Source organism: Blennius ocellaris (assembly GCF_963422515.1).
Source record: "Blennius ocellaris genome assembly, chromosome: 17".
Lineage (NCBI taxonomy): Eukaryota > Metazoa > Chordata > Actinopteri > Blenniiformes > Blenniidae > Blennius > Blennius ocellaris.
The window spans coordinates 4,536,059-4,554,392 of NC_137666.1; the positions used below are offsets into that span (position 1 = coordinate 4,536,059).

The 18,334-nt window shown below is 42.5% G+C and overlaps 1 protein-coding gene across 1 annotated transcript; it reads left to right on the top strand.

Annotated features, from left to right (window-relative positions):
- Positions 1 to 367: 367 nt before the first annotated feature.
- wdr43 (WD repeat domain 43) lies at positions 368 to 16,770 on the top strand (the record flags this gene model as incomplete). The annotated part of the gene is made up of 18 exons (XM_080512784.1): positions 368 to 574; positions 1,802 to 1,936; positions 3,156 to 3,277; positions 6,859 to 6,979; positions 7,540 to 7,658; positions 7,751 to 7,853; positions 8,251 to 8,315; positions 8,443 to 8,602; positions 8,802 to 8,888; positions 8,983 to 9,108; positions 10,104 to 10,253; positions 10,373 to 10,459; positions 10,597 to 10,628; positions 10,835 to 10,898; positions 12,073 to 12,186; positions 13,260 to 13,326; positions 14,660 to 14,715; positions 15,900 to 16,770. The coding sequence occupies 18 exons, from the start codon at positions 368 to 370 to the stop codon at positions 16,035 to 16,037; spliced, it is 1,953 nt and encodes a 650-aa protein (XP_080368910.1). The 3' UTR covers positions 16,038 to 16,770.
- Between the last annotated feature and the right edge of the window lie 1,564 nt (positions 16,771 to 18,334).

The window sequence follows — 18,334 nt, forward strand, 5'->3', positions numbered from 1 at the left end:
AATGGCAAAGATAATTGAAAATTAAAGCAAGCACAAAGATGTTTCGCCAAAAAGACAGCAGTCATGCACCCGAGTCGCCAACTCGTTGTTTCTATTATGGCTCAGGAACCTCCTTGATTAATATACTTTTTAAGATCCAACGTTAAGTTTTTCTCTCAGGAAATAACATGAAATATGAAATAAATAAATATTCAATTACGATGCCCAATGTGTCAATAAAAAAAACAAAAAACAAGCACGCCTCACCTGGCAACACGAGTGACTCGGAGACCGCCCGCTCGTTACTGCGCATGTGCAGAGCAGGAGCCACACGTGGTTGGTGTAAACCACGCGCACGCTCGCGCGCAGCCTTACGCAGCGTTCAGAAATGGCGGCGGACGGTGGCAGCTCTGCGCTGCAGCTTCCCTGCGTTTTCTCCCCGAAATCCCGACAGTACTTAGCGCTATGTGCCCAGGACGGCAGACTCCGCGTGTGGAACACGGACAGCAAGACGCTCCACCAAGAATACGTGCCTTCAGCCCACCTGAGTGCCACTTGTACGTGCATAGCTTGGGGACCATGCCGGACGGTGAAGGTATGTACCGTGGCATCTCCCTGCTGTTAGCGTCTGCAGCTAGCCGAGGCCCAGGCGGGCGAGAAGCAGTACATTCACACACGCGCACACGCGACAAGGACCGAACCGTTTGCAATCCCCCCTATGAACGCGCTTACAACCCTCCGGAGTGTTCGGATTTTCAAATTTAATCCGGGACATTTTGCGTCGCTGTCACGCACTCGGGTTAGCAGGCTAGCTGCGTTAGCCGAGAGCTACGCAGGACGCACATGTTAGCCCCACATGGTAGTTCAAGGCAGCACGCGCAGGGTTTTATTTTAATATCTGTTGGTGGAATCTGACAAACACTCATACGAGCAATATCGGCGGGGATGCGTATTTGTTGGTATTTTTGAGGCGAGTCGTACTCTTTTAACATCATTTGATCGAGCTTTAGCCCACCGACGCTGTTTAAAACGTGTGCTTCCATGACACTGAAAGGAGAGGTCCACTATTCTGACCCAAGGTGGACAATAAACTGTATTCCCATATACATCCAACAGAGTGTGTTATTTGAATAAATAATGCGTCTTTATTATGTTACACATCACTTTCAGTTAAGTTGTAAAGCAATAAGTCAGTACTTGCGTTACTTTGAGTCAAGAGGTTCACGGTTTTAGATCACAGGTTTCATTCCACACAGATATGGGCCATCTTTTTTTTCCTCTCTTTGAATTCGTGTTCACAATTAATGTCAACCATAAACCTACAAGATGAACTGGTTTATAAATGAGTACACTCATTAACAATCCTGGCATCAGTGTGTTGTGAAGCCCATATGTATTTGATCATGGCCTGCTCGTTTTTTATGTTTCTGCCATCTTGAATATTCCTCTTGGTGACAGTCCACCGATTTAAGTCCAGCTCAATAAGGTTTTGGCCAGCAAAGCAGTTAGGAGTTTCAGCACAGTAACTTATGAACCTATGCAAACATCTCCTTGTAGCTTCTCGACCTGAGGCATTCTGCTTTGAACATGATGGAATACAGTGAAGTGTCAAGACGGCATGGAAGCCCAAATCCTCATTTACTTTGACACTGAACACGAAACCTGTTGGATTTGTCATTTATTACTTCAGATTGTTTTTCCTTAATGTGAAGATGTTGGCCCACCTGTGGATTCTGCAGTTTCAACTGATTGGAGCCTTGTGTTAAACAGTTGTATGGAATTTAAAACTCAGAATGTAATGCAAGTGTCACATGTTTTCCAGGAGGGACCTCAGAGAAAGAAGAGGAAATCGGAGGCGGTGCCGGTGGAGGAGAAGGCAGATCTGTTGGCGATGGGAACAGCCGCGGGCACCGTGCTCATCTACAGTACAGTGAAAGGGGCACTGCACTGCACCCTGGTGAGTCTGGGGTGTCCTGTTGACCACATGCAGCAGGAATACATTAAAGATGAGATGTCAAGCATGAACCTGAGCAAGATTATTATATAGAACGTCTGTGGTTTGGTGGGTTGAGTGGTTGTCCTCCTAACTGGAATGTCGTGGGTTCGATTACAATTATTACTCTCCGTATGTTGAAATATCCTTGAGCAAAACACTGAACTTTAAAACTGCTCCCAGTAAATGGATAGAGCACCTTCCCGAAACGAATTTCCCCCAGGGATTAATAAAGTACTTCTAATTCAGAACACGGACAGATGTCATGTTTGAAGCTCACAATTTACTATTTGTCTTTTATCAAACAGTGATATAAAGTCTTATAAAGACTCATAAAACAAAAGGTGAAAAATGTTTAATTTCCCCGCGATTTTTATATCCCGTACCAAAACAGGATTTTGGTGTTTAAATGTACTTCTGAGCAAAGTGTGTCCCTTTGGTCGTGGCTGTAACGGGTGTTATGGCGTGCGTTTCTGGGAATAGTGAAAACGCAATAAATTATTTTTTACTTTGTTTAAGTCAATAGCATGGGAAAAATAAGCAGCAGTCACCAAATAAAAAACGCTTTGCAAAACTTGATTTTATGGGGTGTACCTTTTTTGTGGAGTGGGGTTCACTGAAAATTTGGGTCACTCAAGAAATAAGTTCGAAATCTTCTTTTCTGCCTTTACAACTCCATGTGACGTGTCATAGGTGCACAACACTTTCAAGTTGTATTAAAAAACGGTAACTAAATCAGGCCTGTCAAATCCTGAAGAGTTCCTGTCCTGCGTGTTTTTGGTCTCGCCTACTTGAATGTGACAATTATATCATTACCAACACCTGGGTTAGAGACCTCTGACCTGAACTTGTGGTAAAGAGAAATATACATCATATACAGGAGCTTTTTTGTTATAGATAACTTTGTCATACAAGTAATATAATGAAATTGTTCAACAATGTTGATTTTAGCTTTATTTGAATTGTAATTTTATTTGGTAAATGTAAATATTTCTGTCCATTACCTGATGGGAAGAGTTGGAAATGTTGCAGCTATCAATACTCAACTACTAAGAGTTAAAAATGTTCACAGACTAAAACTTCGACATGACTGGAGCTGCAAAACAATGTTCTTTATTAGCATTTTCACAGCTGCACATGGAGTTTGTCGCTGCTCACTGTGATTCTTCCTCTCCTTTGGCAGGATGGCGGCCACAGCGCGGGAGTGAACTGTGTGCAGTGGCACCCTGAAGATAGCTTATTATACAGCGGCTCAGATGACACCTACATTGTTGAGTGGGACCTTCAGACCGGCAAGACGCGAAGGTCCGTTTTCTCCTTTTGGTCAAACCTCATTTGGTGTTCTGGTTTCATGAACAATCAAGTCATACATCTTTGACGAAATCACAGCATTTCTATTTAATGTCCCAAAATCTAATCAATTGGTCCTTGGATGGTGATAAATTAATCATCCCTGAAGATTTTATGCAATTTGGGTTAATGGTTTCTGAAAATAGTTGTTAAAATGCATACATGCAAACCAATAATTAAATTAAAACCATAACCTTCACCCCAACTTTTGTTGGCAAAGGTAAATAGGTTTGATACTATTTGAAATGCTGAATTTGCCAAATATATTGTCTGTTGTCCCAGAATTAAAATGCTATCTCGAGTCAAGTTGGAATTGAGGCATTTAACAAAAGTACTTGGATGCAGACTCTGTCAAACCCTCATATTGATTGTGTATAAATATTGTTATTGTAAGAATTGTGCCCAGTGACATTCAGAAAGTATTTATCCCCTCCTGTGTCAGTGGTTAAATTTTTTAATTTTCCTCCATGGAAGGATTGGGCTGTCCCGTCTCACCACGTCTTTCAATCCGGTCAGGTTTATGTGTTTGCAGACTCACAAAATGCAATATATTTGCTATAACTTCATCAACAATCCAGAGGAAGGAATGAGTGAAGTTTAAAATTACTATCCAACCAAAAGTGCTGTCTCTTGTAAGATATACTGAACCAGGTGTGCATGAAGACGAGCAGGCCTCTGTTTCCATCAAAACCTTTTAATTTTAAATTCTACATAAGTCAAACACATGATCTAATCTGAGTTTATGTGGATTTACTTTAGCTGTGTTTTGTCCTGTCTGCTGGTGAAATAGCTTTTAATTACTGTAGGAGAAAGAGAGTTTATATCTCCCCCTCGGTGGGTGTAATTCAGCTGAAGAGGCGAGGCGGTCGAGCCTTCGTCCTGCTCTTCCCTGCAGTGGGCGATGTTTGTTTTGACCGCGTCACGACTTCCAGCCTCTTCATTAACTGAGATGTTTCAGGCTTTATGGCATAGCATGGCTGCAGCTGTGTGTGGGGGCAGAGCTTGTGTTGGGCTTAAACAGAAGTTCAGGAAGATTTATTTATTTCCTTTTAATAATTTGGAAATGTCCTTGGTTAACACCAGGTGTCAATATGAGAAACGACTAAGGAGCTGAAGATGTTATTCATGGGTATTTGCAAGTTTGCTGCACTTTCTATGATATCACTGAGAACAACAAGCACTCAGCCACTGGCTTTGTGTCAACATTTTCCAGTCCCTGTGTGTGGATCTGGTCAGAATACAGAAATGCAAACATTCTTTCAAAATGTTAATTACACAGCTGACTAGTTTATTCATTGTAGCAGAGCCGTTAGTTAGTGACCCTCAGTCTGTGACTTGACACGTTTTGACGGTGAAATCGACTTTGCATCCATGTGAGCAACCTTTTAGTGTCATTCTGCTGACCTTAAGATAGTCAATTCAGTGGGAACCTTTAACATTGATTGTAATAAAGCCACTTGCTCTGACCCCTCCTTGTTTTCATCAGTTTCTTGTTATTTGCAGCTCGACAGTTGATAAGCCCCACGCCATAAAATGTATCGTCTTTGCTGTGCCACTGTTAACTTATTTACCGTTCATTGCGCTCCTTTTTAATGTATATATGGATATGCTGCTCTGTGGGCAACACCATCAGTCAAGGAGCCCTGTGTACAGTGGTGTAGGCGCGAGGGAGTGTTGGTCAGGACCTGATTTAGGATACCTCTCAATGTGAAACGTGCAAAAACTACAAAGGTCCAAGTATATTTTCTTTAAAGCCACAGCAGCTTTACGAACTCCACTCAGCCCGACGGAGCCTGAACCTGCAGGCTGATAAAAATATGTATAATATTTCTGTTGTGCTGCACTCGGATTATGCAGCACATGATTAGTAGCCACATGAAGGTGAAAAACCCGCTTTGACACGACTGACAGACATCCTTCAAAATCAGTGTTTAACAATAGAGGGTTTTTTGACGATCTTATGGAAACATTTCTCAGCTGCAGCTTCACCAAAACGTCTTGCGGCCGAACATATTCAGACTGTCTTGAGAAGCAACCCATGTGCACGCTTGCTGAGTTTTAAGGTGGGGGGGTGTTGTCTGGAAAAAAAATACTCTTGGTCAGCCTCTGGGTGGCGGTGTTGTAATGATTTCCTCATCTCCTCAATCAGAAACTTCACCAGGGGTCTGCAACTTGTGACTCTGTGCCCCTTTTGCAGTGTTTCCCTGAAGCTTCCACTGAATTATAACTAAACAAACATTGTATTTAATTTTATATACACACCTGAGTCATTTTCACAATGACTCACCACGTGGATAAAAAAAGGCACAATAACTGAATGGGGGGGGGGGTGAAGTGACGAGCATTTCCAAAATGGAGATAAAACAAAACTTAGGAAAGAGATCAAAAAGGCTGGAATGTCCTTCCTTCCTGTGGTTAAAATCCTAAAACTCCTTGTAAGTAGTTTTCGCTTTTTTTTTTAAACCTCGTACATAAAATGTTGTTTTTATTCTGTCTTATGTGACATTCTATTTTCTATTCTGTGGAGCCATGCTTAAAGGAATTTCTCTCTGGGATTAATAAAGTACTTTTACTCATTCCTAAAATGTCATGTCTAAAATGCTACAAAATAAAGCTGAAAATGTAATCAAACTTTACTAAACTGTAAATGAAAGTTTTTTTTTGTTCTGAATTTAACCGTTTGTGCCAAAACCACATATTTCATGTTGCATTTAAAAAAAATGTCTCCCTCAAATGTTCTTTGGAAATATGTTAAGTTGTTTGTTGTAAAATAGACAATTATACTGGTGGTGCAAAGCGCATATTATCTACTATGACGCATAAATGATGAACATTTTTTTATTTTATCTTGAGAAGTCTGAAGTGGATGTATTTGCATGTTTCTCTGCACAAGCAACTTAACTTTTTAGAGTATCGCTGCACGGTCACCTAATGTTAATTATCTGAAATCGCTAGGAAAATCATTGTTTGTTAAAGTGTTGACATTCTATCTGTCTGTGCCTCTGGAGTACAGTTTACTGCAGAATACAACAGAGAAATTTATACAGGAAAACTGAGTAGGAGGAGATAAATTGTCCCCATGTGCCTGACGTGGTCATCAAGTTGCACACAGTTAACGCTGACACTCTGAGCAGAACATATCAACCAGACAACAGTGGCGTGTTTTTCTTAAAGCACTATTGAACACCCCCCCCCAATCGTTTCTTTTTGTCTGCTTAAAAGCAGCTTTCAGGCTCTGCTAAAAAGTCACGAACTGCCACTTCAATGTCCTCCACATCACTCTTGGCCAACCCTAAAATGACTTCAAATTGACACAGACTTTAGTGTTGCGTTGCGGCACAGTAAACTGCTGCACTCGCCGACGTTAATGTCGCCGTGAGTCCCGAGTTGAATCTCACCGCTGCCCGTTTGTGGCTCGTCGTGAATGCAGGGGAAAGTGTCACCAAAAGTTGAGGTGGAATGACATGAGAATACCTCGCTGGAAATTGTGGCATCTTCAGCTGGTGTTGATATTGTTTTGCTGTTGTGTTGTACAGTAAGTGGAAGGCGGACCGCGCAGCAGTGACCAGTCTGTGTGTGAGCCCTGATGGAAAACTGCTGCTGTCGGCTGGACACATCATCAAGATGTGGGACTTGGACACCAAGGAGGTTTACAGGGTGAGTGTTGCATCGTTAAGCTTATCTATGCATTCACAAATTAAATTAATGGTTCATCTGGTCCATGTTCAGGCCAAACTTGTAGCTCAGTGTGACCTTTCTTGACATGTGGCTGCAAAAAATGGAAACACTGAACATAAGCAGCTGCTGGCAGCGAGTGGTAGATACGACTCTTCAGGACACAAGGGGACCTCTGTGAAGAGGCACATCAATGCCACACTTCCTTGAAGTAGAGAGCTCACATGACTTAGCTATATACGATTGCACAAAAAAGCTACGTATGATTATTTCTGATGATCGTTTATTGAAGTTCAGACATTTTTAGTTGGTCATTGATATATAATATTATTTTTGAGGCCAAGCAAGAGCTTGGGGTCAATGGTGACAGTTGAGCCAAAAGATCTGTCATTGTCTTTTTCTTTTCGGTATCAATTTCAGAAAAGGTGAGTCTTTGGATCAGTACTGTGTTCCAGGACAGGGAGAGTGTTTTCATCCATCCATCCAGTCAGTCATTTTTAGCAACTCGTGTGTACTCATGATCATTCAACCTTTCTCCGCAGAAATTCACAGGCCACTCCACGGCTGTGACGACCCTGCGCTTTGCCACCTCACGACCTCCCGACAGCAACGGCCTCTACTTCCTGTCGGGTGCAGCACATGATCGACTGCTCGGCGTCTGGTGAGTGCAGCAGCCGGAGATGCTCGTTGGTCACCGGCAATAACGTGGCTCGCAGTGTCAACATTGGTAACGCAGGTCTGCCCTCATTGCAGGCAAGTACGAGAAGATGGGAAAGACAAGAATTCAGTGGTGTCCTTCACACTGACGGACGAGCCACAACACGTCGACCTCGTCACGTCCAACAGCAAAGATGAGGTTGGAGAAATTTCGGTGCATAGAATTGCTGTGACAGTGTCTGTGGATGGCAGCAGATATTTCACGAGTGTGTTGAAAGTCAAAAAGCACAGAAAGATTAAGACCCTGATTAATGGTCTTAAGCTTTTGTCGGGTAATTAAAATCAATAATTGTTTTTAACAGGCCAGTCATGCTTGGCGTATTGCACAAGTGGTGTCAGATTTTAGTTTAAAAAAAATAGTTTGAGCTTTTACTTTTTTCCATAGTAAGGAAGTGGCACAACAAGGTCTTATTCATGTGCACATTAAAACACCAAAGAACATATTGTGCTGAAAAAGACGTGTTTATTGCTGTGGATGTCGACTCTTGTCAGATATTACCAACATCTTACTCCCCCTCTGGTTTGATTTTCCCCAGGCGGTGAGGCTGGCAGTGGTGTGTAAAGACGGACAGCTGCATCTTTTTGAGCACTTTTTAAACGGGTGAGTGCTCAAAGTTTCACTTAAATCGCACCTGAAATGTAACTGGAACTCCATTAAGTAGTCAAGTTGTGTTTGTTCCCGGCCTGTCAGTTGTGCCCGTCACACACCTCATCCCTTGTCCCTGCAGGCCATGTAAGAAGCCCCTGTCACCATCGTGTTCAGTGCAGATGTCGGACACAAAAGAGTCCCCGATGCCGATCCCTCTGCTGGCGGCCGCACTGGTGGCTGACACCCGGACAGTGCTGCTGGCTTACGGAAACCACCTGCAGCCAGTCATGGAGAAAGTGGTGCGTACACACAAAGCCAGTGAAACGAACCTCCCATTGTCTGTTGTATTGGGCAGGTGTTTTTTTTTTTTTTTTTGCTTTGACAGCAGTAATTGTCTTGATAGTGTGTGGGGACACCCTGCTGTGTAATACCAGTGTTGGTCAAAGCCTCAGCTCAGCAGCCATCCTGTTTTTCCCATTTTCTCTCCCACTTGCACAGGAGGTCAACACAGCAGAGCGGCACGTGTGTTTCACCAGGGATGTTCAGACCAGCTTGTCCCTTTCCATGGACACCACAGTCTCCAAGGTATGAGGGCCGAAGACTTGCTGCATGGTGCATTCATCCCTTGACTCTGCACTGTTTTCGCAGGCGTAAAAATACTGAAATAATCTTCTTCCAGGTGAAAACGCCAGTGGTTAATGACAAGAGCAAAGTGCTGATACCTGGACTTCCTGGTCACCAAGCCCCAGTGAAAGGAGCCCTCAAAGGATCAGAGAAGAGGAAAAAAGACACCGACACCAAAGAGGTAAGGCTCGTCGACACACCTGACACCAGGTTGCCGTGTTCGTCACCCTGATGAGTCTGGCTGCTTTTTGGCTGCGATCCCAAAACATCTTAATGAGTGAAATTGTGTTTACTGCTGTTTCTAAATAGTGATGAGCAGTCTTAACTAGCTGTAATGAGATACAAGTGATCTAAGGGACGCAACTAAATTGACAGGTCGTATTCTCTTCTGAAACAGAAGTGAAAAAAATTGCGTTTTTTCTTTTTCTTTTTTTCCAACAGTTCACTTGAGTTTCAGTGAAACGAATAAACCAATTTTAAATATATTCTCCTTTTATAATTGAAAATTGAACGACATGTTTAGAGTAAAGGAATCATGTATGCATAAATTCTTCACACAAAAAAAGAGATCAACTTGTGTCAATAATTCCTTAAATCTGTCAGCTCCGCTTACAGGAACAGCAAAGACGCTGGTGTCAAAACATAAGCGCCTCAATATTTTGAAAACTCGAAACGATGTCCACGTTTTTTGATTTGATCAAAATTGGACGGATATTCTCCGTAGCCTTCCAGCCTGGGGGTGTGTTATATTGTTTTATTGACCTTAATGCGCTCCGCCCACATTTCTGGTGAGTTACAAATGACATGGTGGTGAACGGCAGTCAGACAAAATGATGCAATATGGCCGTGTCTTGTATTTTGGCGTGGAATTAAGGTTAACAGCATCATCACAGTTTGCCCCTGAAGCTGCATCGACTTCGTACAACAGCCAACACCAGATACAAAGCAGAGAAATAAATTGTTTCCTCAATATACCTTTTGACAAATGCTTTTAATTGATGACAACTCATCACTCAGTTCTTGTCACAATAAGCAGCTTGTATGAACTGAGGGGCCCTCAAAGTCCAAAATAATAAAATGATCAACTATAAACATGTTTTCTCTTTAACCAAGATGTTCTATCAACAGTTGAATGATGTGCTGCGGTTGTAAATAACTGAAATCGTTTCTCTGTAGATGTCAATAGCGGAGCGACTGGGCGAGATCGATCTGTCCACGGCCCCCGCAGAGAAAGGAGCCCCGAAAGTAACGGCCTCATTACAGACGGACAATTTTGCGGTGCTGCTGGTGCAGGGCCTGGAGAGCAACGACGCCAACATCCTAAATGTACGTTCTTCGGTTGGCATGCCGAGAGCAGATATCATGTTTATGTGACACCAGCAAAATAGTTTACTGAGATGCAGAAGTTTGAGACTAATTCAGTTTGAATTTGTCTTCCCCAACAGAAAGTTTTTCAAACTAGAAAAGACATGGTCATAAAGAAGACAGTCGCACGGTTACCCCTCCCTGCTGTTCTGCCTTTAGTGGAAGAAGTAAGTATAAGAATTCAGCATTAAAAACGTGTTTCCAGACGCCTCGCTCCATTCGGATTCAGTAACCTCTGGGGATATGCTGAAGCATGATCAGTGTTTGTGGTGTTTTTTTACTCACTGCTGTGTCTCCTGTGCAGCTCACAAACAGGCTCCAAGGACACCCTTTTATGTAAGTAAACACTTAAATCATCTCAGAGCTATTATTATGCTTGTGCTGTTCGCATTAGAAAATAGTGGCCAATTAGCCCGTGGCATTGGATCTGCTGCTGTTTATTCCAGTTAGATTATTTAAAAAAATCCGCACCTACCGCTGACATGTCTATGCAACTGTTTGTTCGTTGCTTGACAGCGTCCCCTTTGGTCTCCCCCCTACAGGGCAGTTCTAATGGTCCGATGGCTCAAGGCGGTGCTCATGCATCACACATCATACTTGGCATCGGTGAGTTCACCTACAGAAAGACACGAGGCAACAATCTGGAATACTTCACCTGTGGTTTTCACTACTCTAGTGTGACATTTACTTGATGCTTTGTGTGTATTTTGCTTTGACTTCACCGTTGTATTGTTGGCTGCTGATTACTTGTCTTATACTCCTGTGACGCCTCTCTGGCAACATACGGTGCATTACACACCATCCTCATTGGCTTGCTGTTTGTTCATTGAACAGATTACATAACAAATCAGAATAAACTGAAATATTATTGTGTGACATATTATCATTATGAGTGACAAAGACTCATCCGTGTCACCTTGAACATGAAACCTTACTGAACAATATATAAATAAGATTGAATGGATTTTAACATTTTTCTTTATGTTAACATCTTCTAATAATGTTTTTATAGATCTGCTTTGATATATTGCATCCAGAGGTTGTGCTCTGCTGTCATTTGTCATTTTTGACCATGTTGTAAAAATTCTGTCGGAATCTTTATTGCACATCTTTCGCTTAAAATTAATTCCCTCATAGGCGACTTAATTTGCTGCACTAAAAAGACGTGCCCTCGGGAATCTTTAAATTTGTCTTTGTTTTAAATATCTTAACCCATGATTACAATCTCATAAGTAATGCTGCTATACAGCCCCAGTAACTACTCTTCAACCTCTCTGGTGTCGTAAACGGAGCGTCGCCTCTTCCACAGTATCGCAGCTCTCCATTTGAGAGGACACGTAATTCAAAAGTTAAAAGTTCCCCTGCATTGTCAGCATTTCTGAACAATTTCATTGAGTGACACAGTAGTGCCCTGCAGCACACCGCTGAGAAATCAATTTTATTTCATTTATTCGGATGTATCCTAGGCCCAGATTTTTGGCCATTGTCATTTTTTTCGGTGTTCCCCTGATTCTCATCCCTTATTGATCCCTGATTGAGCCAAAGTCGTGAAAACATTTCAAGCTTGATTTTTTATTTTTTTCTTACCTGACTTTTCCAATTTTACATAAGAGTTGGCGTTCCTAAATGTGAGCGACTGTGTCACAGCAAGCCTCTTGTTTACGTCGTATTAGCGCCATGGTTATTGAGTGGGGGCGCTCATTATGAAGTGGCTCCCTCATTTGTGCCGTCATTTTTCCACCGAGATGTTTTCATCTTCAACTGATCATGCATCAAACAGCTACCGGACCTGGTCAACCAGCTGGGTGTCCTCTATCACCTGATCGAGAGCAGAGTTCGGATGTTCCACAAGTTGACCAAGCTGCATGGGAAGCTCAACCTTCTTATCACACAGGTAGGTGCCATTACGTCACCTTGAATACTCGAAATCGATGCACTTCAATGCTTCCTGAAAAGCCTCCCAAATGCACCCTTGGTGTCAAAGTGCACCATGTCTGCACAAAATGATAGAGGCTCAAATTGAGCTGAAAGTACAAATGTATGCAAATTGCTCCACGGGTGCTCGGTCTGCCTCCAGGCTTGGTGTTAGTTTCATACATTTTTCACACATCTCCTCCTCCTGTTTGAAATCAAAGAGTAAACAGAGTCGAGACATGATGACCACTGTCTGTTTAAAAGCTTTTAACCCCCCCCCCACAACACCTTGAAATCAACTCCTGCTGTTTGACACCAGCTTTAAATATGTGTAGTGTACATCTCACATTTTGAAGAATATATAACAAACTGATTTGTATTGATTGATAATCAAACATTTGATGGTTGCACGCAAGTTAGATCATCCTCTATTGTAATTATTAGAACATGCATTGTCTTTATAAAAAGTTATTTTGCTTTTGTACAAATGTGCTGATGGAACTCATCTAATTGAATTTTTGAACTGTGTTCCTTGACCTGTGCAACAAAACAAAGAAGGGAAGAAACAGTCAATAGACTGGAGTTTGTCAGGATCTTTATTTTTTTTACGTTTCAAAGGGTGTATGCAAGTTGGGGCTTTTATTAATGTGTAAAAACACGCAGTTTGTGTGTTGTGTGTAGCTAGAAACTAACCTCCACACAAACAAAGGTGGATACACACCATGCCAGGTAGAGCTGGTTATGTCAGGCAGAATTTTGTTAAGTACCTGGTTTGACTGTAGACCTAATTACTGCAGCACTATTGTCCTACAATGTCTGTGGATTTCAAACATCTGGCACTGACACTTAAAAAAGTAAAGACGAAGACAGAAACTGAGTGAAAAGGTATTTAAATGCTTTCTACACTTATTGTCGGTACATTATTGTTATGTCTTTATAATAGGATGCAAATCTGAGCTCGTCAGTCGAGCAAAATGAGGGGAATGTAGAGATTCGAAGAGAAATATCACATAATCCCCACGTTGATTGTGCTTTTTATATTTTATCCACCAGGTGGCGACAAGTGACAGCAACACAGGAACAGATGTTGACCACACAGCAAAGCTGGTGTATGAAGAGGGTGAGTCTCCTTCCTCAGTCTGTCTACATTCAGTTGTCAAGCTGCCGGTTACAGACTGTCCTCCTTTACACGTGGACTCTTTGAAAATACGTCGTCCCGACCCTTCAATAGTTCTTCTAACGTGCTCGGCATTGGAGCTTCCACACACTGCTCAGAAAGTTCTTTAAACAAAAAGTGCCACCACGGCACCTGTGGCAGTGTCGGAACACGAACACAGGAGCATCTGATTGTTCCTCCTTCCTGTTGCTCTGACTCCCATTCATTATCTTGTCAAAGTCATTGGGGGCCGTCTCCACAACTTCCACACCGTTACCCGTCAACAGCAGCCACTTTTAGTGATGCACCGCACGTTGTGGGGTGAAGGGGAAAAAAAACCACAACTCCTGTTGCCTGGCAACCTGACGGGTAGCATTCAGACCCCCTTTGAGGGGGAACAACAAGGCCCTGCTCTGTTCACTTTCATTTCTCATTATGGTACTGTGTAAAACGCTTTATTGAACCACATAGAAAATTGGCTTTCATGGAATAATTAACCTGCACCTTGAGTCCTAATAGCCCCCAGCCACATACACACTGAGGTTGAGGATGCGAGGGTTCATTGAACAAAGAAGAGTGAAAGTTGATGAAAGACAGGCTAATGATGTGCGGGAAGCACAAGTTTGATCCTGTGAGTCGATATCCTGGCAGGACAACACACCACCTCCCCGTTGGCCTCTTGTTTTAAACTCATCAGGTACATTCCAGTTAAGACCTTCAACACCAAAATGGCTCCTCCGTGTCCTGATGGACATTGCCTGTGAGCAGTGCTGTGCAGTCATGTTGGAACAGTCTTATCCTGAAAATGTCAGTTCCTTTCAATGGGAATAAGGGGTTGAGCCCAGCTCCTGAAAACCAAGCCCACACCACAATTCCAGCAGGGCTTGTTGCACATGTGGCATCCTATCACTGCACCATATTGGAATGCACTAAGTTCCTGAAAGCGACACATTCTTTGACTAATTTTGTCAAATAGTTGGCATGTGAAGGTGTATGGATTTTATACACCTTGTGACCAGGAAAGTGATTAGGACACTTGAATTCAATGCTTAGGAGAGGTGAACAAATACGCTTCACAATATAGTGTATATTCGTTCGACTGAGGCACAGAAATGTCAGTCAGCAGCAGCAGGTGACATCTAGCGGGCGCACCTGTAGAGAGGCTGCATCATACAGGTCACACTCATGGATTTATAACCTTCAGTCAACCTCTGAGATCAACTTCCCTCAAGTCCTAGACCTGTGAAGATGTAATGAGGGGTTTAGATTTTTAAGCTTCTTTTTGATCTTTTAACAGAATCATCTGACGAAGACGAGGCCTCTGGAGATGGACTCCCCGACGAAGACTCTGACGTAAGTTTGACAGATCAGTCAAAAAGATCCTTTTCAACGCAGAGCCAACATAAATGAGTCGGATCAGGCTGATTCAAAGGGAACGTGAAAGCTTCCATTGTATTTTGTGTGTCTGTTTCTATGACAACGGTGCTCGGAGCCACCGAAGACCTAACCTTTGGAAAACTGACCCAAAAGTCGAACTTTTTGAAAATAACTCGGTCGGGTAAACAGGAATGTTTCTCTGAAATGCTGCGACTTCACACCACAGCCACAGTAAATAGTTCTTCTGCACACGAGCGAGTCGATGGACAATAGCAACAATGGCCGCCTCTGGAGTGACACAACTCTGTTGATAATCTCCTGGGACTTGGTAGTTTTTTTATATTCACCTCATCGAATTTGGTCTTCTGTTTCCATACAAATGTCCCTGTTCTCCATTGTTAGTGTTTATAGTGTATTGTTCTATCCGCATGTCTGTTTGCATTGCTAAAACAAACTGCACCCACTAGTGGCTCTATTTATTGAGCATGGGCTCTCGGCAGTTTGATGGATTCGTGATGAACACACGAAATCAGAATTTTTATTTATCCCCAAGGGGCAATTAAACTGCACAGCAGAAAGACCTGGAATCAGCTTGATCCTCTTGTGGATACAGCAGATGGTTAATAATTAATGGACGATAATGGTCTGTTTTCATTGTCCGGGTAGTGAATCTGAAAGCTCAGTTCAAGTAAAGTCACCAGAAGTGTCTTGAGCGTAAGACATGGCGTGAGCGGAATTTAACGAAACTTAAATGACAAGCTTGTTTCTATAGAAGTTCCAGTTCTACTATTTGGCACTTCTGTAACAGAGCTGCCGTCTCTCTCTTACCGAGTTGGTACCTGAAGTTGTTGGCTGAGCTGATGGTCTATTTGACTGTTTTACTATAAAGCACTTTGTGCAACAGTTTTTGAAAGTGCTGTATAAATAAAGTTATTATATTTCACAAATTCAATTCTAATCTTAAATCCACACGGTGAAAAAAATCTAAGATTAGCAGCTGTAGACTTAATCCAGTGTTTTTGACGCGTTTGGACCCTTAAATGTATTTTACAAGGTGTTTGTAACTAACAGATTCATGAGAGCAGGGGTGTCGAACATTCTGATCAGTGTTATGGTCATTGCTTTCCCAATAAGTTAACCAACTCTATTTGTGTCGTCAGCACTGGGAGGAAGACGAGGAGGCAATGGAGGAGACAGCAGGAGACCAAGAGGAAGTGGACAAAGACCGCGACAGCAGAACAGAATCCAAAGCCAACGGAGAGGATGATGACATGGAGAACGAGAGCGAGGAGGAATGAGAGAAAAGAGACACCAATTGTACCAGGGGTGAAAAACGGACTTGAAAGAGTTATATATAGATATATATACTTTCATTTTATTTTCACAACTTTTGATTTTAATATCAGAACAAAGTTTTACAAAAATCAATGGACACTCGCTGAAACGTCGCTCTCATCCCCCCTCCCTCCCTCCCGACGTGCCACCTCATTAACCTTTTGCATAAATGACTCATGCAACTTCTGGCCCATTACTCCCGTGTGTGTCTCGGCTCCGCGGCCTGACCAGCTAGCATCCAGCGCAAGCGTCCGGCCGGCCTACACCGCAGTCTGCATTCCAAACCGTTCGTCCGCTTGTCAGACGTAGAAGTCCATGTCCATCTTAACAGTAGGTTTTTTTTTTTTTATTTAAATTTTCCTCTTAACTCAGCTCTGTAGGCCTTATTCACCACCGGTTGTTGCTGAGATACTAGCACAACGCAGCAGTGGAGTCGGGACGCGGTCTCTCTCCCCCCCCCCCCTTCCCCCAGTGCACCACCTCCAGAGCGCGCCTCCCCCTGCAAGACAGAACATCACATGGCCACATAATGTAAATCTGTATGTACAGTGAAGTGTTTGTACAAGCTCTTCCTTCTACAGCTCCCTTCCCCTCCCTAAAATCCTTGGGATTAAATGAACTCCTGTAAAGTCTCCTGAATGCTGTTATGTTTTTTTTTTTGTTTTTTTTCCTATTATTTCCAGGCAGCCTTCTTCTTTTCAGTTGTTTTCTCTTCTTTTTGTGTGTGTGTGAGACTTTCTGGGCATGTCTTGTTGCCCGCTGCCTTTAACACACAGTCACAGAGACTGACGGAGTAAAAACAAATTGTGAACTGTGCTCAAATAGGTGAATAAATGGGTTTTGGAAAAGAAAAGAAAAACGGTTTGTGGGAGTTTGAAGGTGTTCCGCATGTCGGTGTTGTTCCCTGCCAGCCGCAGCAGCAGGCTGTGTGATATTGCAAGAAATTATTAGCCGTCATCCACTCCATGAGACGCCCAGCAGACTGGTTTAATTGCACATTTCCCATAAAAATTGCAAGATGGCATTAAAGCAGGAAGTTACACCACCGTCCGAAGCAGGGCCATATTACCACTGATGTTCCATCAAGTGGTAAAAATATCTTTTAACAAGGGATGTTTTTACACCTTTTATCCGTAAATTGTAACCTTAAAGTTCGGTTCACATTAGATCACAAAGTTCCAAAAGGAAAACTTTCAGGTGGTCTAGAAATACATTGATACTGTAAGCAGAAGCCTGACATGCCAACTCGTTTTTAGCGTTCCTGTTGTAAACATTGTTTTAAAAACTGTTCTTGAAGCACAAAAATGGCACATTGTCACTCTAAACCTCTAAACATTGCCTTCATGTGGTTTCGTCACTTAAGACAGTAAAAAAGTATTGCAATATTCGGCATTTCGAGGGGGAACCTCCTTTAAAGTAAGTTCTGCAACTAACAAATCACACCACACAATTGAATTTTAATACAAAGTCAATGCAATCCTGAAGTTGTCTTATGCATGTTCTCTAACACCACTGCTAAATTTACACAAAGCTTTTTATCCCAGTTCAGTCTTCAAACTTGACAGTTTTTCCAGGGCCTCTGCTGATTTCCTTGTCATCTTTAGAGTTGGTGCTTTTCAAGCATCTGCGCCAGGGCAGGAAGAACATTTGAAACTACTTATAATTCTTGGGTGCCGGTGATTCTTGCTTGCATTTTAAATCTTTTTTGCTTTTCGTTCACGGCAATCAAAAATCACAGATGTTTCACCACTCGTTCAAAAAAGAGTGTAATCGAAGACCAACTTCAGAACTTTGTTTTTTTGCTTTTTCAGACCGTTTCAGCACTTGACCAAAGCAAAGAGTGAACAAATGAAAAGGAGCTCTGCTGGTTTGTCAATGGTTTGAGTGGTTAACGTCCAATACTCTTGACGGCGTGCACAAACTTGGGACAGTCTGTTTTAGATGTGACTGGAAATGGGAATAAAAGGAGCTCCCTCAGACGCTGAATACAAGTTTAGGAGGGTTTGCATTCAGAACTTTGTGTTTCAGGAAGCACACCCTGTTACCGCTGAGACTTTTAATTGCTGCATTTAGTTGTACTGTGCATTTTAAGCCCTGTTGTTCCAGCTGTGCTTCTATTACCTGCAGAGAAAAAGCTTTATTTTCTCTTAAGTGTACAATCCTGTTGGCAACCGAGTTTAATTTGGAAAATGGAGGGGATTTATGACGTCTGAACCGGTGGACATGAACCGTCGCTCTTTGTAATTTAGACTGAGGAAAC